General features: G+C 46.8%; 1 protein-coding gene across 2 annotated transcripts; it reads right to left on the reverse strand.

Moving 5' to 3' along the window:
• Positions 1-1,010: 1,010 nt before the first annotated feature.
• Positions 1,011-20,415, reverse strand: Bbs1 (Bardet-Biedl syndrome 1). Of its 2 annotated transcripts, XM_034486897.2 has the most exons (17): positions 20,267-20,415; positions 19,884-19,960; positions 19,744-19,778; positions 17,635-17,907; positions 17,027-17,073; positions 16,896-16,934; positions 16,728-16,800; positions 14,592-14,723; positions 13,278-13,384; positions 11,818-11,938; positions 11,523-11,681; positions 9,495-9,564; positions 8,776-8,934; positions 6,759-6,892; positions 5,603-5,737; positions 4,922-5,008; positions 1,011-4,680 (listed from the first exon to the last, which is right to left on the reverse strand). In XM_034486897.2, the coding sequence occupies exons 1-17, from the start codon at positions 20,311-20,313 to the stop codon at positions 4,594-4,596; spliced, it is 1,782 nt and encodes a 593-aa protein (XP_034342788.1). In that variant the 5' UTR covers positions 20,314-20,415; the 3' UTR covers positions 1,011-4,593. The 2 variants fall into 2 exon arrangements, with proteins under 2 accessions (XP_034342788.1, XP_076771486.1); XM_076915371.1 differs by lacking the exons at positions 1,011-4,680; positions 4,922-5,008; positions 5,603-5,737; positions 6,759-6,892 and adding an exon at positions 8,427-8,560.
• Positions 20,416-20,656: the final 241 nt, after the last annotated feature.

The raw sequence follows: 20,656 nt of genomic DNA on the forward strand, positions 1-20,656 counted from the left end.
GGCAGTCTCAATGGCCCCTCATTGTAGATTCTTTTATTTACTTTATTTGTAATCATAACATCTTTGTTCTTCCTCTAAAAAACTATTTTGGTGGAGACAGCGGTTCAGACTGGCCTGAAGCTGCTTAGCCCAGGATGGCTTTGAACTTCCATTGACATCCCTGCCTCAGCTTCCTGAATTCTGGGCTTAGAGGTATGAGCCACTACATTTGGCTTCCTTTTACATTTAAAATATTTTTATACGGGGCTGGAGAGATGGCTCAGTGCTTAAGAGCACTGACTGCTCTTCTAGAGGATGAGGGTTCGATTCCCAGCAGCCACCTGGCAGCTCACAATTGTCTGTAACTCTAAGATCTGACACTGTCACACAGACATACATGCAGGTAAAACACCAATGCACATAAGAAAATAAAATTATTTTAAAAATATGTTTATGATCTTTGCTTCTCTTCATGGGTGAGATCACTGTGCAATGTAGAATGCACCTTCACTTTTTTTTTTTAATTTAAACTTTTTATTTTATCTATTTTATGTATGTATGTGAACCATGTGGGTGCCTAATGCCAAAAGAGGTGGTCAGATCCCCTGGAACTGGAGTCACAGGCAGTTGTGAATCATGCCGTATGGGTGCTAGGAACTGTGCCCAGATCCTCTGCAAGATCAGCAACTATTCTTCATCACTGAACCACCCTTCCAGCTAGATTGTTTTAGTAAATAAATTCGTTATGAAATTCTATTTATATTGTAAAGAGAATAAAAAAAGGACCCAATCTTGGGCCTGGAGGGAGAGGCCAGACATCGAGTCTCAGGCTGTGCCCCTGGGGGCTTTGCTGTGGCTGCAGGTGTCCCTGCACATCCTCCATACAGAGAGGCCTGGGTTTTGGGGCAAAAGCCTCTACCCACCCTAGAGGAAGGACTCTGTATTTTTGCCTCATTTTCTGGCCTCTGGTTCAATATTATTTAAAGCCCTTGAGTGCTATTAACCCCTCACCCCAAATAAAATAAAACAAATTCATTATAAGTTTTTGTTTTATTAGATGTTGTTGGACTACACAACAAATAAATGCAAAATGTAAAGAGAAGAAAATATAAGGACTGAACAGAGGAGTTGAGAACTAAGAAAAAGAGTTTGAAACTTAAGAAAAGCTTACAAAAATCTCATTCTCAGAAAACAAAGCAAAAAGATGACCATGAAAGAAGAGAGAAGAATATTTGTATCAATCTAGTCCTCTCAGGAGAGACTTTGTCAGATGTTAGGCTTAACTAAAGTCCCAGAGAGAGAACAGGCTAGCCCTGAGGAGGAATGCCCATCTACCCCCACCTCAAAGCAGCAATTAGGACTGAGCACAGAAGACATGGGAGCTTTGTCTATAGGAGAATTATTCCCAGCTTTGTTTATGACCCAAACTCTTCCATATGTGAGCTGAATACAGCAGTGTCCAGACAAGCAGTGGTATAAAGACTTGGGTGGTGTCTTGGTCAGGGTTCTCTAGAGTCACAGAACTTATGGAATGTCTCTATATATTAAGGGAAATTATTGGAATGACTTACAGGCTGCAATCCAACTAACCCAACAATGGGCAGCTGAGAATGGGAAGTCCAAGAGTCTAGTAGTTGCTCAGTCCCATGAGGCTGGGTGTTTCAGCTGGTCTTCTGTATAACGTGGAGTCCTGAAGAAGTAGGCTCCAACAGATGTGCTGGCAAGTAAGTGCAAGTAGGTAAAGAAGCAGCAGCCTTCCTTCTTCCACTGTCCTTCTGTAGGCCTCCAGCAGAAGGTATGACCCAGATTAAAGCTGTGTACCACCACACTTGGACCTAAGATGTTCTTTACTTGGAATTTGTTCTGTCCCAGGCTGGCTTAAACTTCGAGATCTGCTTGCATCTGTCTGCTGGGACTAAAGGCATGAATCACCTTCCTTGGGCCTGAGCTTTTCATGGTCACTATGCTTCAATATCCAGAACAAAAGCTTGTGTCTTCCGGCCTCAAGATCTGGATTCTACGCAAGTTCAGGCAAATACAGTCAAGCTGACAATTGGGAGTAGCCATCACAGGTGGGTTTTAAAATGAAGTTACCCTGGGTATGTTTACCCAGTGAGGGCAGAATAAGAAAGAAGACATGGAACCCAGGCATCAGGGGATCTAACCTTGGGATGATGTGAAAGGGAACTCTCTTATACAGGAGTCTACACAGAAGCAAGGTATGAAGGAAATGTCCCGAGGAAAAACCAGATTGAATGGGGGAATTTTCAATGGTGTGTTAGAAAACTAAGCAAAGAAAGAAAAGTCAAACCAAGTGTCAATTCCACGAAAACATCTAAAAGCTCAAAAATGGTTATAGTTAATTCTCAGCTTTACTAAGACTTTCACAAACCAATATAAACAGCAATGTAAACAGTGAATACTGATTACCTAAAGCAGGGAGAGCAGGGGCTGGAGGAGCATCTCAAGAGCACCAAACACTCATCTGTTACAACAGGGAATCACCAGGGAATGTCTAAGATGGATCACTGAAGCGAGACTATGTGGCTGGAGAGGCGCTCAGTGGGTAAGAGCCCTTACTCTTGCCAAGGACCCAGGTGTGGCTGCCAGCACCATACTGGGTAGCTAGCTCACAACCACCTGTAACTCCAGCTCCGGGGCCCCAACACCCTTTTCTGGACTCCTTGGGCACCTGCACTCACAGACATACCTCCCCCGCCCACATAATGAAAATGTCTGTTGAATAGGAATGTTCTGTGGAATGGGAAGAGGTGCCATTATTTATTTTAAATAGTCTATTCCAGATCACTGCATAGGTGTGTTTCAAAATAAGCATGATTTTTAAAAAGATCCCCTTCTCATCCTCAAGGTTCACAATTTCTTAGTGCTCTTGCTCCTGTGAACACTAGATACTCTGCACTGTTTACACTTCCTGTTCTTTTATGTGTATAAGCTGCATGAAACACATTTCTTACTAGGCAAGCATAGTATGACATTGTGTTTCATGGTAGGACCTGGGCATATGTCTCACCCCTTATACCATCATGAATAGCTACAGAGAGAGCACACATCAAATATTTTTGTTCTGATTTCACAGCTTGACTTGGGTGAAAGGGACTGGAGTGTCACAACCCAACACACAACCTGGCCCTGTGACAGCACAGCCCCGCTCACATGACACCAGAGCCAGGGCTCAACACCTTGGGCAGGCCTTCCTTCCTGTTCAGTGCTGCAGGTTAGGTCACAGCAACACCCCTCCCCCTCTCATCTTCCCACCTCCAGGTAGACTTCCTGCTTGGTTCAGCTGTGCCTCCGCTGGCTGATTCGCTAAGAGCCCTTTGCTATCCTGGCTCAGTAGTGCCTGTCTGGATGGGGATGGGCAATGTGAGGAGGAGGACGATGGGCTGTTTCTTTGGTCCAAGCCCACTCTCTCTGAGCCTGACTGGCAGTGGTGGGCAAAAGCTGTGTAGTTAAATATCACCTTCTTGGACCAATTCTTTCCTTCCTCCCGAGGAGCTGCCAAGCTCTAATGGTGCTAGAGCTGACAACAGTTTAGAATGAATCCAGGCAAACCTTTTGTACTGGAGAGGAGGTGGAAACCTGCACGCCTGAGCTGGGTGCCACACACCAGGCTGAACCTGATCAGACTGTAGAAAATGTTGCTCTCCATGGAGCCAGGCTCGTGGTTCGCAAGTGATTTAAAACAGTCTCTGAGGAGGGCCAGGGTCCTGGCACTTGAGATGTAAACACATCTTCCTTTAATTCAGCTTCACTCCATACCCCTGGTGTGTATGGAGTGACCTTAGGCATATTCTGACCTCTGCACAGTAAACATTCCACCCTCAGGACCATCTGGGGCTGCTGGACCTAAGTGCATTCTGACGGGCACTTGTCGGCATCTGCCTCTTGGGTCACTTCCCAGGTCCCAGAAACACCTCTCCCAGTGCCACCAGCCCTAGCTCTGTGATCTAGCTTGGCATTCCACTTCAGGAAAACTGTCTCTGGATGTGGGCATCCACATCAGGAGCAGCTGCTGTCTGGATCTAGCTCCTCACAGGGACCCCTTCTACTTCTTGCACCACTTCCTCTGGCAATCTCTGTGGCTGGTCTAAGACCCCATGACTGCTGGACTTCAAGGTAGAAAGTAGAGCCCCTCTTCAGCTGAGGAAGCTTAGCACATGTGCTTGTAAACTAAGCTGGCAGCATCCACGCCCCTGCAACTTCAAAGGGCAACAGAGGGCAACCAGCGATAACTTGAGCCCTTGATCAACTGTGGCCTTCATCTGAAGTACATGTGTGGAAGGAAGGGTGGGCTGGGGCTATGCTCACCCTGACCACCTCACATCTCCTCCTGGGACCTGGACAGGGTGATAGGCAGCAGGAACTGAGGGACAGCGCCTGGGTTCTGAGGAGGACAGGCTGACTCTGAGCAAGCACGCCATGTCTCGTTGCTCAGGCCCACTGGCAGAGGTGGGGAGCAAGGGGACTGTTTCAGAGAGGAACAGGGAGCTGATGCCTCACTACATTGCTGTCGGGGGAAGTAGTCTGGTGACACTGGAAGTCACTGGATCTGACTGGCTCCATTTTGTGAAGGCTTGAATGCTGGCCCAGGGCTCAGGCAGCCGCCAGACCCTCACTCACAGGCATGTTGATGTGAGCACTCAGCAGGGGTGCACTCTGGCCTTCCCGGAGCACCAGCACCTAGGGAGGAGAAGATATGGCAGAGGGGGCAACTTTGACCTCTCCTCATCACTAACAGCAAATCTGTCTGTGCTGGCTCAAGAGACAGATTCCCAGCCTGTCTGTGAAAGGGACGAAAAGGCTGCGAGGCCTCTGCTGTGCTAACGGACCCCATCACAGCCCAGGGCCCCAACAGTCTTCTCCACCCTCATCCTACTGGCTTCCCCAGAGTCCCACTTGCCTCTCTGAAATATCAACCTGCCTTGATCATGTCTGAGATGCCCTTGCTACTGAGACTCTCCACAAAGGTCTCCAGTGGGTAACTGAGTCCTGGCACCAGCAAAGGAACCTATTTGGGGAACAGAAATAGATTAATCCTCAAAGCTCACTTACCTAGACAGCATCTGGCAGATTACAAAGCATTTATGCCTGTTCTCTCAGGGCGCTTCAGCCTGGGCAAGTATGACTAACCAGATCCAAGGAACAAGGTGCAGGGAGGGTAAGTGCATGCCTGGGGCTCACATGTCTGTGGTTAAACCTAGTCTACCAAGGCTGACTCCTCCCTGTTCCAGAGTTTTAATTATTGCTTCGCCCAACCTGAGAACACCTTAGCCCTGGGGGAAGCAGGTCCTTTGCTTCTGTAGTGATTGGGGCAGAGAGTGGCTTCTTTTCCTCAGCAGGAACAGCTGGGAAACAGCATGAGTTCTGGAGCCCCCTGCCCTCTCCAATTAGGGACACAGAGGAAAAACTCATTCAGCCATTTTCCATCTCCTTCTGTGTGGTTTCCTGGGGTCTCTTTGGCTGGGAGAAAAGGCAGTAGAGGCAGGGGCTGTCTAGTCTCTGGCTTGTGTTGATCTATTGACCACTCCCTTACTCTTACTGTAACCTAATAGGGGTTGCAGCCCTGACTGCTGGCGTTCATGTCAGCATGAAGATCTAGTACCTTAAAGAAGGCCCGAGGCAGGGCATAGAGTGCCTCGTTGTACAGGAAGCAGACCTGCAGACCTAGTACTGGCCGAGCCGTTGACGTATTCTGCAAGTGAAGTGTGAGCTTAAAGGTGGGGCCCAGGCCTTGAACCTGTAAAGAGAGTAAGATGAAGAGGCCCTTAAGACCCATTGGCCTTGAACACTGAATACCACCGTCTTGCCTGCTGCTTCTCCATCAAAGGCCTGGAGATACTCTTCTCCAATTCCATCTGTCTGTTTCTTAAAGGACACAGAAGCAGAGAGATGGCAAAGGCATAGATCAGGGAAGGTCTTGATGGACGCTTCTTAGCAGATTCAAGTACAGTTGGCTCAGGGCTGCAGCTGTGCTCATCACTGACCCCAGTGTGGGCACGACTGCCTTCCTTTCCCATCCTGGTGACTCAATGATTTAAAGGCCACCTCCTCCCATTCTAAGTGGCTCAATAACCCTCTCTTCTTCTGTATCTAGACACTCTCTTCAGAAAAGAAACAACTGAAGTTGAGCATGGTGGCACAGGCCTTTAATCCTAGCACTTAGAAGGCTGACACAGGTGGATCTCTGAGTTTGAGGTCAGTCTGATCTACAGAGTGAGTTCCAAGACAGCCAGGGCTATGCAGAGAAACCCTGCCTTGGGGAGGAGGAAAAAAAAAAGAAAAGGAGCATTTAGAATACATGCTCTAAAAACACACCCAGGCTCACTCAGAATTGGTTAGGACCCTCAGGCTTGTGTATGTACGTGTATACCTAGGGTCGAGTGAACCTTCCCTGTACTAATTCTGTAGGCTGCTCATGGCAACACAAATCACTCTCTGCCTTCATCTGTGGCCAGGAGAATCCCTCCAGGTTCCTGGGCTGTACAATATCCCACTGTAACCACTCCAGCCTAGGGGTTTGTTTGAGGTACAGCATGGAACAAAAGAGCATGTGCCCCTCTGTAACAGCTACAGAAGAGGAGAATACAGTAGGCTGAGCAGCCCTCTCGGGAGGGCAAGGGCTCAGGCTCTACATCTGTGAGGAGGTGAGATGGGAGCACAGGGCTAGGTGGCTTGACAGTGGCTCTGGGTGCTTACCTGTGCAGCAGGGAGGACGCCACTCACCCCTGCCCCTAATGTCCCTACACTTGGATACTTACCACTGCATGCAGCTTGAGTGGCTCCCGAGCTGTGGTTGACATGGGGCTCAGGCTGAGCTCCAGGGCCTGAACATAGGCTCTGGCAGCTCGGAGGCGCAGCAGGTAGAGGTCAGTCTGGAAGGTCCGGTGCATGGCTGCAGAGAGGACATGAAGGCTGAAGCAATGCAAGGTGAGAGTACTCTTGCTTAGATTACATGAGAAAAACAGAAAAGAAAGGCATGATGGGAATAGGCAGGGCAAGGCAGGCTGAGAAGATCAGGGTAGGCAGGGCCATGCTGGATGCTGTGGGCCACAGCCTACTTCTTCCTTCCTGGCTCTCCTATGACCTCACTGCACACACAATCTCAGTCTCCATCCCTGCTCCTTCTGTTCATCCCTCAAGGCTGGATTTCACAGTTTCAAGGCTGATTTTGGCCTTGGTCTCCTCACCCACCACCTTATTCTCTGGATAATGTAGGACCTGCCCTGACTCTCACCCACCACCTTATTCTCTGGATAATGTAGGACCTGCCCTGACTCTCACCCACCACCTTATTCTCTGGATAATGTAGGACCTGCCCTGACTCTCACCCACCACCTTATTCTCTGGATAATGTAGGACCTGCCCTGACTCTGCCGCCCCAAGGAACACTAGTTTCCAGCTCCTAAAGGCTTCAAACTGGTTCCCATATTTACATGCTAATCAGCCCCAGATGTGCAGACATTACTGTGTGGTGTGTCTCCAGCAGCTTGTGGGTGCCCAGGCCTGCCTCTGCTTTGAACTACCTCTTAGTCATCTCCATCTATGGTCCTATCCACACTAAGCTCAACCACCCACCCACTGCCCCTGTCCCCAGGTCCCCTTGTTGGATCCCTTAGCCCTAACCATTTGCCAGGTACAGATGGCCCTTCCTGAAATCCACCTCCAGATGTGGCTGATCACATTGCTGCTGCTGTTCAGAGGCTGATGTTTTGGTTTTCGGTCAGGATGTCACTATGTAGACAAAGCTGATCATGAACTTGAAATACTACCTTCTACCTCCCAAGAGCTAGGATTTCACGTGTGTGCCACCACGTCCATCATGAAGGTAGTTTTACAATTTTCTTTACTAGACTTTGTACATTTTTTCACCAATATTTATTTCTAGGAATCCCTTTGCTATTGTGAACAGACCTTTTCCCATCATATTTGCCAGTCAGATATATTGGTACATATAAAAAAAGTTTACAAGTTACTATTATTTTTTTTTAGTGTGTATGTGTGTGTCTGCATGTGGGTATGTGCACATGAGCTCAGTGCCTTTGGAGGCCAGAAGAGGGCATCAGATCCCTCAGAAAAGGCCTTAAGATGATTGTGAGCCACTATGCAGGTGTTGTGGATCAAACCCAGGACCTCTGGAAGAACAGCCAATGCTCTTAACCACTGAGCCATCTGTCCAGTCCAAGATTATGAGATTGTAAGACTTTTATATCTGGTCTCCTTATAGAACTTTATCCATTATTTCACTTACATATTTTGTTGTTATTTTGTTTGGTTTGCTTTTGAGACAGGGTCTCACTATGTAATTTTCCCTGACCTTAAGATTCATAGAGATATCTACTGTCTCTACCTCCCAAGTGCTGGGATTAAAGGCATGAGCCACCATTATGCTCCAGACAGTATCTTTCACACCCTGTATGTGCCCCAGCAGCCCTTAGAAGAAATTAACTAGCATACAACATGAAGTTGGCTAGATGAACTAGGCTTCCGAGGTAGGGGATGGCCCAATACCTTGCATGTCTGGTGTCATCACAGGTAACAAATGAATGGTGAGCAGGGAAACCTAACAAGGGGAAGAATCCTGGTGAGTTTCTACTTTTCTCTTGAGAACTTCTGCATCTGGAAGGAACTGCTGCCTCTGGTGCTAAGTGCCCTGGCTCTCACCAGCATCACCCTCTGCCATGAGGGCAGTAGACCTCTGGCCTTCTCCACTGGCTAAGATCTCACTCATGCCCAAGGCACCCAGTGGGATTCTCTGTGGTCTTCCCTAAGTCTCACCTGTGCCAGCTTCCCGCTCCCGCAGGGTCTGATCCACATACAGCCGGGTCTTTCGTGGCACATTGAGTTTTGTGGTCTGCGCCAGTGGTGGGCCCACCTCACCAGTCCCTTCCACAAATACTGCTGTACGCTTCAGGATCTTGATCATCAGGCCACCACCTGAGAAATGGGCAAACAAAACCACGTCCATTCCTCTGTTCTACCCCACATTCCCATTCTTCCCAAAACAACTGCACTCTTGTCCAAACATGTCTGTCTTTCTGACAAGACTCACTTTTTATTTTTCTTCCTGAAGAAGGGATCCATATGGCTTAGGATAGACTTGAACTCCCTTTGTATTGGAACTTGACCTTGAATTTCTGATCCACCTGCCTCCACCTTTTCAAGTGCTGCTGTTAAAGTTCTGTGACAGCACCCATGGCTGTCGGCAGTCTCTTATCACTCACTTGTTCGCTCGATCACTCACTCACTCGCTCACTCACTCAGCAGCTGTTTATGAAGAATTGTGATGTTCTTGGCACTCGGGTGGATGCTGAAGGCACAGGCTGAAGAGGCACTGCCTGACCAGGGTTAGCTCCTAGGCAAAATTCCAACTACTCTGATCTGATCATGTCTGAAGGCCTGGGCTCCCACCTGTCTCTATCCATGCTCCTCCTTCCCCACAGAATCCCATCCCCGTCACTCCAGCCCTACTGTCCTTCCCAGATCCCAGTCCTTACCTCTAGTAGTCATGATGAGGGTGTTGTCTTCTCGCCCATATCGACCAAAACACAGGCTGGTTACTGCATCCTACAAGGGGAAACCAGACTTTAGCTGGGAAAATATCTTGAGAAGGAAAGCAAGATGGGCTGGAGGGGAGAGCCCAAATGAGAATTAAAATGGGTAAGATTTGAGAAGTAGTAGCAATTTTGCCTTGGAAATATGTCTTGGATTACCCATTTCCCTTCTAATCTCCCAGGCTGTGCTGAAGTTCTACACTAAACACCCCTACCCTCTTTTTGTGTGGCCTTCTAATAAATCTCCTGGGCTACTTAATCTGCCTGCACTGGGTCCTTGGTTGCTTTTGTTGCCTTTCAAAACACAAACCTCCAATGGCTTTTCCTCTCCTTAACAAGATATTTAAGGTCTTCCACATCAGATTCCAGTCCATCTTATCCAGTTCTCCCAACCTTGTACCTTCTCAGTACCACAGGAGCCAACCACTGCTTCCAGATTTTAGACAGTGACCATCATCCAGTAGGGAGTTAAGTTCCATGAGGTGAGATGGCTTGGAGGGTAAAAGTTCTCACTGTGTGAGTCTGACAGCCTGAGTTCAGTCCCCAGAACCCTCAGAGGAAGGAGCCCATTCTTAAAACTTGTCCTCTGATCCCCACATGCTTGCCATGGTGCATGCACACACATAAAACATATGATTTGTAGATATACTATAAATATTTAAGATATACTATAAATAAAAAAGACCCTGGAACTAGAGAGATGGATCAGGAGCCAAAGGCACTGGCTACTTGAGCAGAAGACCCTGGCTTGACTCCCATAGCCAGACGGTGGCTCCAGAGCCAGGGGATCCTGTGTCCTTTTCTAGCCTCCATGGAAAATGTGTACACGTGGTGCACAGACATGCATGTAGGCAAACAGCCATGTACACAAAATTAATTTTAAAAAATCCCAATTGGTTATCCAGTACCCAAAATCTAATACATACTATATGGCCTGATCAGATTGTAATTGTGTGTGTGTGTGTGTAAAATAATAACAACTAAAAAAAGAGACCATAATTTTGAGAGGGAGCAAGGAGGGTGGGTATGTGTGAAGGGTTGGAGGGAGAAAAAGGAAAATGATGAAATTAGATGATGACGATGGTGATGATGATGAGAAGAAGAAGGGCATAGTGGCACAGGCCTTCAATCCCAGCACCCAGCAGGTAGCTGGTAGACCTTTGTGGGTTAGAGGCCAATCTGATCCATATAGTAATTCTAGGCCACTTAGAGCTACGTAGTGAGACCTGTCTCTAAAAACAAACAATGTTTGTCCCTCATCCTTTGTTCATGTTGCTCCTGGTCTAGAATGTTCCTCTGCCACTCATCTACTTGGCAAACTGATTTGGCCCCGAGTCACTCAGCCCCTCTGCTTTCTAGTGCTTTGCTTTGGCCCCCCTGCTCTGTGTGTTCACTTGTCTCTGGCTAGCTGTCACCACATATAAACTCCCTGGAATCAAGGGTTTAGTCATTTTTATGCCGCTTTCTCTGTCATGTGGCAACTGTACACATCGTGAAGGGTTCAACCAGTATTTCTAAGGCCCATCCCTATGGGGTCAGAAAAGGCAGTGAAGAAGCAGGGTTGGATGGGTGGGACAAGAGCTGAGGTCCCACCTGAGCTAAGGAGCTATGGCAGTCGACACTGCTGGAGGTAGGGGACTCATTTTTATTCAGGGGTGTTGCCACCAGTAAGTTGGCCATGACCCAGTAAATAAACCCCCCCCCATACACATGCTAACAACCCTAATTAAACTCAGTGGGTTATGTGAACAAAATAAAACAAAACACCATAAAAATAGGAAGAGAGACCTGTGGGGGAGGGGTATCACAGGGAGGTGGGGGGGATAAGAAGGAAATGTGGGTGAATGGGATCAATGACATTCATGTATGAAACTGTCAAAGATTAAATAAAAAAAAATTAGAGAAGAAAAAAAATATAGGGCTTGGGTAAGGAAGAGCCAGCAGCAGTGCTGGAGAGGCATGCTTGCTTACAGGGGCACGGATGACGTTAAGCAGGGCCTTGTCTCGGTAAATTCGGACTTCCCCATTGGCCAGAGCAGCCATGACAGCTTGCAGGCCTCGGGATCGCTGCTCCAAGAGGTTCATGGTCAGGATAGCTGCAGGCATCTGTACTGTCCACAGCTTCTTACCCTGGCAAGAAACAGCCAGTGTCTGCAGGGAGCTCAGGGCTTCACATGGAAATAAGGGGTGGTTGGAGTGGCAAGTAATGGGCAGCTTTGGGCTCACAGGGGAGACAGTGTGGAGGAGAAGGGGCTAAAGTCCACACCTTGTGGGTGAAGCCATGCAGACTCTCTTGGGTGCTGCCCACCACCAGGATCTTGTGTACCCGGACCAGCCCCACAGGCTGGGCACTCAACTCTATGCAGTACTTGGGGTGTTTGGAGTCTCTGTGGAATAAAGACACAATACCTCTGCCCAGAGAAGCCTTGCATCTAGCTCCCTGGCTGATTTATCCTTTCCCAGCACCCCAGATTAACCCAAGAGCACCCCTGGTCCTGAGTAAATGATGAGGTCATCTCTCCACCAACCACTTAGAAGACATGTGACCCTGGATGACACCAGGTATGTTTTCCTACTGTCTCCTCCTGCCCTTCACTATGGTAACAAGTGTCCTGGGATTTCAGTGTTCTGATTACGTTTACCTGGTCTAGCCAGTGCTATTGGACTTGAAAAGTTTCCTGGTTTATCAGAAATGAATGGCCCATCAGTTTTCTGGTCTCTGCTTCTTAGTTTTCCTTTTTCAGACAGAGAGGGTAGTTTCTGCCTTTCAACCATAGCTGTGACCCACTTTCTCCAGGCTGTATAAAGACTGCATCTCACTGGCTTCTGGGCTCTGGGAATTCTCCCTTCTTAGCCTTCCAAATGTTGGGACTACAGGCGCACGCCCCCTTCATGCCACCAACCCAGGTGATTTTTTTTTCTCACTGAGCTTCTATTTCTTCTCAGTAAGAACTCATATAACTTACATTATTTACTATATGTCTTCCTCATGAAGCAGATTCCATTTACCAGTGACTCTCCAACCCCCTGTGCAGTACTGAATGCATAGGATTTGCTCAATAAAATGTCTTGAGTTAAAAGACTGTCTGGAGGGCTGGAGAGCTGGCTCAGAGGTTGAGAGCACTGACTGCCTTTCTAAAAGACTCAGGTTCAATTCCCAGCATCTCTATCATTGCTCACAGTTACCTGATAATCTAGTCTCAGAAGGCTGATGACCTCTTGTATGTGGTACACAGACATGCACATGGGCAAAATACTCATAAACATAAAATAATTTGGCTGGGCAGTGGTGGTGTACACCTTTAATCCCATCACTCGGGATGCAGAGGCATGCTGATCTCTGTGAGTTCGAGGCTACAGAGGTCTACAGTGCAAGTTCCAGGACAGCCAGAACTACACAAAGAAACTCTGTCTCAAACAAACAAACAAACAAACAAACACTGTCTAGAATATCAAACTAATGCATGTGTCACATACATTATAAAACAATATAATAAATACTAGAGATTGTATCTGCTTCCTCCACCCTCTGACTGCTGCCTCTACCCTTTGGCTGCACTGTTCTCTTACAGCCCCCTCATGCCAGGCTCCTCCTCTCCTCTCCCCTCCAAAGTTCAGCCTCCTTTACAAAATTCTATCCTTTCAATCCCAAATTCCAGTCTACACCCTTGTTCATCTTGCAATCCCCTGAAGCCACCAAGAGTCTGAGGCTGCAGCTGCAGCTACCGTCTCAGGATGTAGATGCTCCCATTCCTGCAGGCAGCAGTCAAACGGAATTCCACATCAAACTGGCCGGAAACCTCCAGGAAGACGGGGACACTGGGCAGGCTCATCTGCAGAGAAAATGGCTCAAACTTTCTGACCATGGTTGGAAGAAATTGTTAATTCTAGACTAAAATCCTGAAATCTTTGTTCACTTCCTACTGGTCCCAGCTTAAATTCCTATGCAGCTTTAAAGTCTATGCCATTTGGCTAAACCCTGCCACCTCCAGCAAAGTATGAGAGTTATATACGTAGATATACAAAGGCGTTTGAACAGGAGGACCAGCGGAGCAGCATCAACAATAATAAAAATCATTTACTTGGACGCCTCCTGGCCAGGTAAATACATGGATGGATGTATTTACACGCAGAACGTGGAGCCTTTAAAAGGGCTGATATGAAGCTACAGTGGTGGTACACACCATAATATCAGCATTTGGGAAATGGAGCCAGGAGGATCGCAAGTTCAAGGCTAACCTGGGCTACACTGCAAAAAAAGCAAAGAATAACAACAAGACGGTTGGCATGGTTTTGTGAGCAAAGGAAGATCCTGAGGTTATAGAGTAACGTGAAAAGAGTGCATTGCTGGATCTGCACACAAGCCTGTCTGTCTAAGGACACTGTACTGCTTGCACTCACTATCAACGTAAGCGAACCTAGACTCGCCTGAGAGGAGTTTCAGTTGAGGAGCTACCTAGGTCAGGCTGCCCTGTGGGCAACTGTCTGGATTGTTAACTGAGTTGGCAAGGCACACCTTGAATGTGGGCAATATGAATTCACTGGCTGGGCAATATGAATTCCTGAGCTGTTTGAGTAAAGAAAGCCACCTGCAGATGAAGCCTATCCCGGCAGACAGCCTGCCTGTGTTCCTTCCTCTCTGCTCTACTGTGGATGTGATGTGACGGCTGCCTGAGTTCCTGCCTCGCTTCCCTGAAATGGTAAACTGTAACCTGGAGCTGCCAATCAATCAAGCCCTATCCCCCCTGAGTTGCTCTTGGTCAGAGTGTTTTATCACAGCAGCAGTAATGAACTGGAAATATACCTCTCTATAAAACGACACTATTTGAACCAAGCTAGACAACTATTCCACACATGAGATTGTCTGGAAGGATCTGTACTGAACCTTTCACACCAGCCTTAGGAGTGGTGAGCTCTTGGGACATCTAATCTTGCTTTATGCTTAGCTACACTTTCTGAACACTGAACTACCCACACTGGGAGAACAAGAGGAACACAACCTGGACCTTGTATATAACCAGGGACAGACCTGATACTGACCTTGGCCAAAATGGTGAAGGCCTCAGGGTCCAGCACAAGGAGTTCCTTGTTCTCAGTGCCTAGCACCAGACAGGACACTGCGTCCTCATCCGCCAGGTTCTTCTTCAGGGTAGTCATTGTGGTGATGACTGTCTGCAGAAGACCCCACCATGTTCCCAGATAGACCAGAGCCAGAGGAGGGAAGGGAGAGGGTGAAAGAGGAACAAGCATGAGAAGTATGCCTGAATGTTGATGGCAAAGTGTTTCTCCTACAAACCTAAATGTATGACAATAAGTATTGTCTAAGCCATTTATGAGCCATTCACATAGTCAAAATCAACAAGGCCACACATTTAAGAGCTGGGTGTGATTCATACCTGTTGTCAAAGAATCTCAGCAGCAGGAGCTGGAAGATTGCTGCATGTTCAAGGCCAGCTTGGCTTAAAATTCCAGTACCAAGCTAGCCCAAACTACCTAGCAAGATCTTGTCTCAAACAAACAACCACTCCAAACAACAAAAAGGCATGTTTTAAAAGAAGATCCACTGACATGGGCATCTGCAGGCACCAAGCACACGTGCAGTGCACATGTGTACATGTGGACAAAACATTCATAAACATAAAATAAAAATAAAATATATCATTTAAAAATGTCTACAATCCAGGAGTGGTGGTACAAGCCTGCAATCCCGGCAGTCAGGAAGCACAGACAGGTGAATCTCTCTAAGTTCAAGGCCAGCCTGGTCTACACAGTAAGCTCCAGGATAGCTGGGACTATATAGTGAGACCCTGTCTCAAAAACAAAACAAAACAAAATAATATATGTGAACATAGAAACATGGTAAAACTTAAACCCTCAAGCAGACACTGGTTCTCTCTGAGCAATGAGAACAGAACTTTCCTGAAACTTCTACAGGAGACACCTGTTCATTCTGTAGTTATAACTGGACATCAAAAGGAAGGCTTCATTTTGAAAGAGTTTCTCTATGGAAACTAGTAGAAGCAAAATGTTTTCCTTTGAATGAATGCACTGAATGCTGTACATGCATCATTACAATCGCACATAGAGGTGCTGGAGGGGTGGTGGGTACACATGGTGAAGTGAACCACTGAGGGGGGTGGTGCAGGCCTGCAGACTCAGCACTGGGAGGCAGAGGGAAGAGGCTCAGGAGAGCAAAGACAAACTCGACAAATGAGATGCTGTCACAAAAAAGCAACCAGTCAAATCAAACAAGTGGGAAAAAAATCATATCAAACTAAATAATTAACGAGCTACTAAAATTAGAGTTCTCAAAGGCTATGCAAAATATGATGTTCTCAAAATGTTACTCAAGCCGGGCTGTGGTGGCACACGCCTTTAATCCCAGCACTTGGGAGGCAGAGGCAGGCGAATTTCTGAGTTAGAGGCCAGCCCGGGCTATACAGAGAAACCCTGTCTCGAAAAAAAGAAAAAGAAAAAGAAAAAGAAAAAAAAAAAAGAAAAGAAAAGAAAAGAAAAAAAATGTTACTCAAGGGAAGCCGCATAAAATGTGTATTTGTGAAGAAAATGTTCAGAAACAGCAAGAAGAGGGTGTCTCTAGGTAGTGGAATCATCTTATAGTCCTCTTTTATTTTTTGACTATTCTGTAGTAAGGATGTAATTATCTTTATCCTCAAGAATATAACTGTGATAATATTATGTCATAGCTGTTTCATAGCCATCCATCCCTGTTAACTAGAAATGCAGAAAGCTCTCTGCTTTGAGACCCTGGACTTGTGCCACTGGCCAGGCTCAGTGTTAAAATCAACTGCTGTTTACATGGTCTTTTTTTTTTTTTTTTTTTTTTTTTAAATGGGAGTGTTTGGAGCTGGTAAAGTGCTTGCCTGGCAAGCAGGAGCTGAATTTGATCCCCAGAAGCCATGGAAGAAATGCCAGGAAGGCAGAGACAGATGAATCCCTGTGGACTCCTGGATGGCTAATGTAACCTAATTGGTGAGCTCTACGCCAAAAGAAACCTTATCTCAAAGGAGATGGATGGCATTCCTAAGATTGACACCTGAGGTCATCCTCTGCCTTCCACACCCATGCACACACCCGTGCACCTGTCTGCATATGAACGCACACAATTTTAAAAATGTAAGCACCTTGAAAGGGCAATAAAGAGAGAAAGGGTATTACCTGACGCTTGATAACCTTGGACTTGTGCTGGTTTACAAACGCCTCCATTTCACTCAGCTCCAGCTGCAGAAACCTGCACACACACAGAATGGGGACCAGCATGCCGTGCCTGGCTGCCTCTGGTGCCAGTCTAGATACCCACTCCGCCCTGCCCCAAAGGACTCCTACCTGAGTGACTGCACAGACAAAGGCACCTCTGCCTTTTCCCTGCAACGATAATGGCCAACAGGGCAGTTTTCATGAGGGTCATAGGAGAGCTTCAGGATGAAGGAGTGCAAAGTGGGAAAGTGGGCTCTCACCTGATGTCCTCCAGCATCTCCTTCAGTGTTAAGGGGTCAATCCGGTCCTGTGTCAGCATGGAGAGAAGAGAGAGCCTGTGAGCTCTAGCTAGCAGCTACATCCTCAGCCAGCTCACTATGTCTATACTTGGGCACAAGGGGCAGGTCTTCCTCTTCACGTTCTTCTCAATGGCTTGGCACTCAACCCCAAGTCTGAGATCTTGTTTTGAATCTGTCTCGGGATCATGTCTATCCTCTTTATTGTTGCTAACAATAAAGACATGTCCCTACTCTACAGGGTCATCCTCCTAACGTGTCCCTACTCTGCAGGGTCATCCCCCACTCACTCAGGTGAGCCTTTTCCTTCTTTGGTTCCTCTTTCTCCACAGGTAGGAAGGGATGTAGTTAGTGCAAAGGCATCTAAATGTTACTATGGTGTCTGCTCTCCAAAGGACTTGGCTCAGTGCCTTCCTGGAAGCTACTTCTCAGGGCCGAGCACAGCATCTCACTATTGCTCCAGAGCTGGGCTAAGACCTACCTTCTACTGTTGCGAGCCCACCCTCCTGAGAGTCTAGTCCTCCTCCTTTAGTGGCTGCCACCTCTGAGTTCTTGTTTGCTATGTTACCTACCTCTTTGGCTTGGTTCCAAAGGTCTTGTTCCAAAGGGTTTGGCGGTAACTGGGGCAAGCTGAACTTGAAGTAGGGTCTAAGGTTCTTATAAACATAGACACAAGGTCCTGAAGCGAGTGCTAGGGCAGGTGTCCTGGGCTCATGTTGGTCCATGAGGAAGGTGGCAGCCGAGGCCGGCAGGGCAGGCAGTGGGCTTTCTGTCAGCACTGTGGGTCCTTTGAGCACCTTCAGGCGGGGCTGCTGCCCACCTGGTCCAAGGTCTCCCACTACCAGCTGCAGGGAGAAGAGACTGATGAGCATAAAGGCCATCTCAGTCACCCTTTTTGTTAGTGCTTACTAATCCACTCTTACATTCACCAAAGTCTTGCCATGAGGCTTAGAAGAGGTATCCCCTTAGCAAAGTTACTTAACTATTCTGAACTCAGGTTTCTCTCTTGCAAAATGGGAATGCCTACCTCATGACACCTGGAGGAAAGTCAAATAAAATCCTGAATTATAGGCCTCGTGAGTGCTCAGGGGCAGATGAGGGGTTTATCCGTTCATTATTCATTCCTTTCCTTTTCCCGTGGTAATGGGGATTGAACTTGGGACTCTGAACATAGCTGTAATGTTCTTCTCTGTTATGAGGCTAAGATATTTTATATTTACATTGAAATAATTTTTTTTACTAAGGAAAATTTCCAATTACAAAGGAAAGTAGAGAGAAAAGTATTATAGACCCCCATAATAACATTATCAGCCTCTATGATCACCAGCTTCTTGATAATCCATGTCCTCTTGAGAAACAGAAAAATCTTACTTCCCTGAGTTTTAATTCCCTCCACATTCTAAATTACATATATTTATATGTGTGGGGGGACATCCATGCCATAGCACACATGTAGAGATCAGAGGGCAACTTTAGGGAGTTGGTTCTTTCCTGCTATCCTACTTATCCAAGGGATAGAACTCAGGTCATCAAGCTTAGCAGCAAGCACCTTTACCCAATGACACTCTAATGCCTATTCCCAACCAAGGTATTTTTCCTTACACCAAAGAATCATGTCATAGCATTTAAACTAAGAGGCTGTTTGCTCACCTCGGCAGCACATACACTAAAATGAGAATGATATAGAGAAGATTATTAACATGGTCTCTACTCAACAACGACACACAGAAACTGGGCATCATGGCCCACGCCTTTAATTCCAGCACTTGGGGGGCAGAGGCAGGTGAATCTCTGTGAGCTGGAGGCCAGCCTGGGGCCTGGACTACATACTGAGTTCCAGAACAAACAAGACTACTATATAGAAAAACTTTTGACTGAAAAAAGAAAAAGGCACACTGCTTTGAGAATCATTTCACATTTTAAGCCCATTATTTTGTATTATAAACTAAAAAGTTAAGCCATATTGATTAAACATAAAGAATTGGGGCCTGCAGTGGGTAAAGGTGCTTTGTCACCATGTCTGGTGATGAACACTCAATCACTGGATCTATATGACAGGAGAAAACTGACTCTCAAAGGCTGTCACCTGACCTCCGCACCTCATGCATCCTTCCAACACTAGATAAAAAAATAAATGTCTCCAAATTAATTTTGTTGCTAATTTTGTTTTGGGATGTGGACTTCTTTGTTTGTTAGTTTGCTTTTGTTTTTTGTTTTTGACGCAGTCTTACTAAGTAGACCTGGCTGGCCTTGAACTTCACAGGTCAGTCTCAAACTCAGATCTCCCTGTTTCTGTTGTCCAAGTGCCACGATTAAGTCATGCACCACCACTCCTAGCCCCCAAATTATTTTTTTTAGAGAATCATATATCTTGATACTATAAATACACAACATCTTGCTTTCTGTTTTACTTCTGCAGATCATGTTATAAAATTAATGTTCACTTTCCAAATTACAAAGAAATTCTGGGGTTAGAGGGATGGCTCAGCAGTTAAGAGCACTGGCTGCCCTTCCAGAGGATCCTGGTTCAACCTCCAGCAACACACAAGGCAGCTTTCAACTGTCTTTAAATCCTGTTCTAAGGGATCTGACACCCTTACACAAGCACACATGCAAGCAAAGCACCAACACACATATTTCACTTCTGAGTTTCCCCCCCACTCAGCTTTTTGATTGCCTACCTTGTACTCCCCATCGCCATGCAAATCTGCCAGTGCTAGAAAACACAAAAGGGTTGTAAATGAATCTCAGAATCCCAAAGTTTTCTCCATGAAACCGTTACCACTTCCGCCCATCCTCCTAGAATCTGGATGTTCCTCACCCAGGCAGGAGGAGAAGGTGTGGATGTTGGCCATGGGGTCGTAGTGTGCGTCCAGCCATTTCGAATTGGCTTGGTTGCTGAGACGGGGGAAAAAATAGTTGGAAAGTGAGTCCCATGGCAAAGAAAAAAAAAAAAATTCTAAGCAAGATGACACCTGAGACTAGGAGCACAGACTCTGAAAGGATCTAGATCTGGGTTCATTTGGCGCCCGGAGTGACCAGCCAATCACATACAGACACTTCTTGGCTTTGCTTTCGTTATCTGATTTTTAAAGGGCCCTTCCAGAACTTCCACCGCTGTTCGAAAGCAAGAGCCCAGGACCCGCCACCAAGCACCATCTATTCATCTGAGGGAACGGAAACAGTGAGGACCGGGGACTTAACCTCTCAGCTCGCCCGCTGTCAGAATCCGATGAAGACGTTGCAGCCATCTTCCCAGGTGTCGCCTTGGCAACCAGCTCAGCCGTCGTGCAACGCCCAATAGAATCCGGGCATCCGAAAGCACAGGTACAAAGGTTCCGGGATGAAATTGTCCGGGCTGGGACCAAATAAGCACTGGTTTCCTTGTCCTATGCAACACTGACTTAGTTTCTGCATAAAAAACAGGGGCCTTGGCTTCTAGGCCTAGGGAGGAGCCCTTTTTAGGGGTTAAGACTAGGCTGAGAAACAAATTAAAGGATTGGATCTCATGTTAGTACATTCTAGTTCTTTAGCTCCTGAAATACTTCAAAGTACAAGAATGCTTGCTGCTCTTGCAGAGGACCCTGGACTGCT

Source organism: Arvicanthis niloticus, chromosome 1 (genome assembly GCF_011762505.2).
Source record: "Arvicanthis niloticus isolate mArvNil1 chromosome 1, mArvNil1.pat.X, whole genome shotgun sequence".
Lineage (NCBI taxonomy): Eukaryota > Metazoa > Chordata > Mammalia > Rodentia > Muridae > Arvicanthis > Arvicanthis niloticus.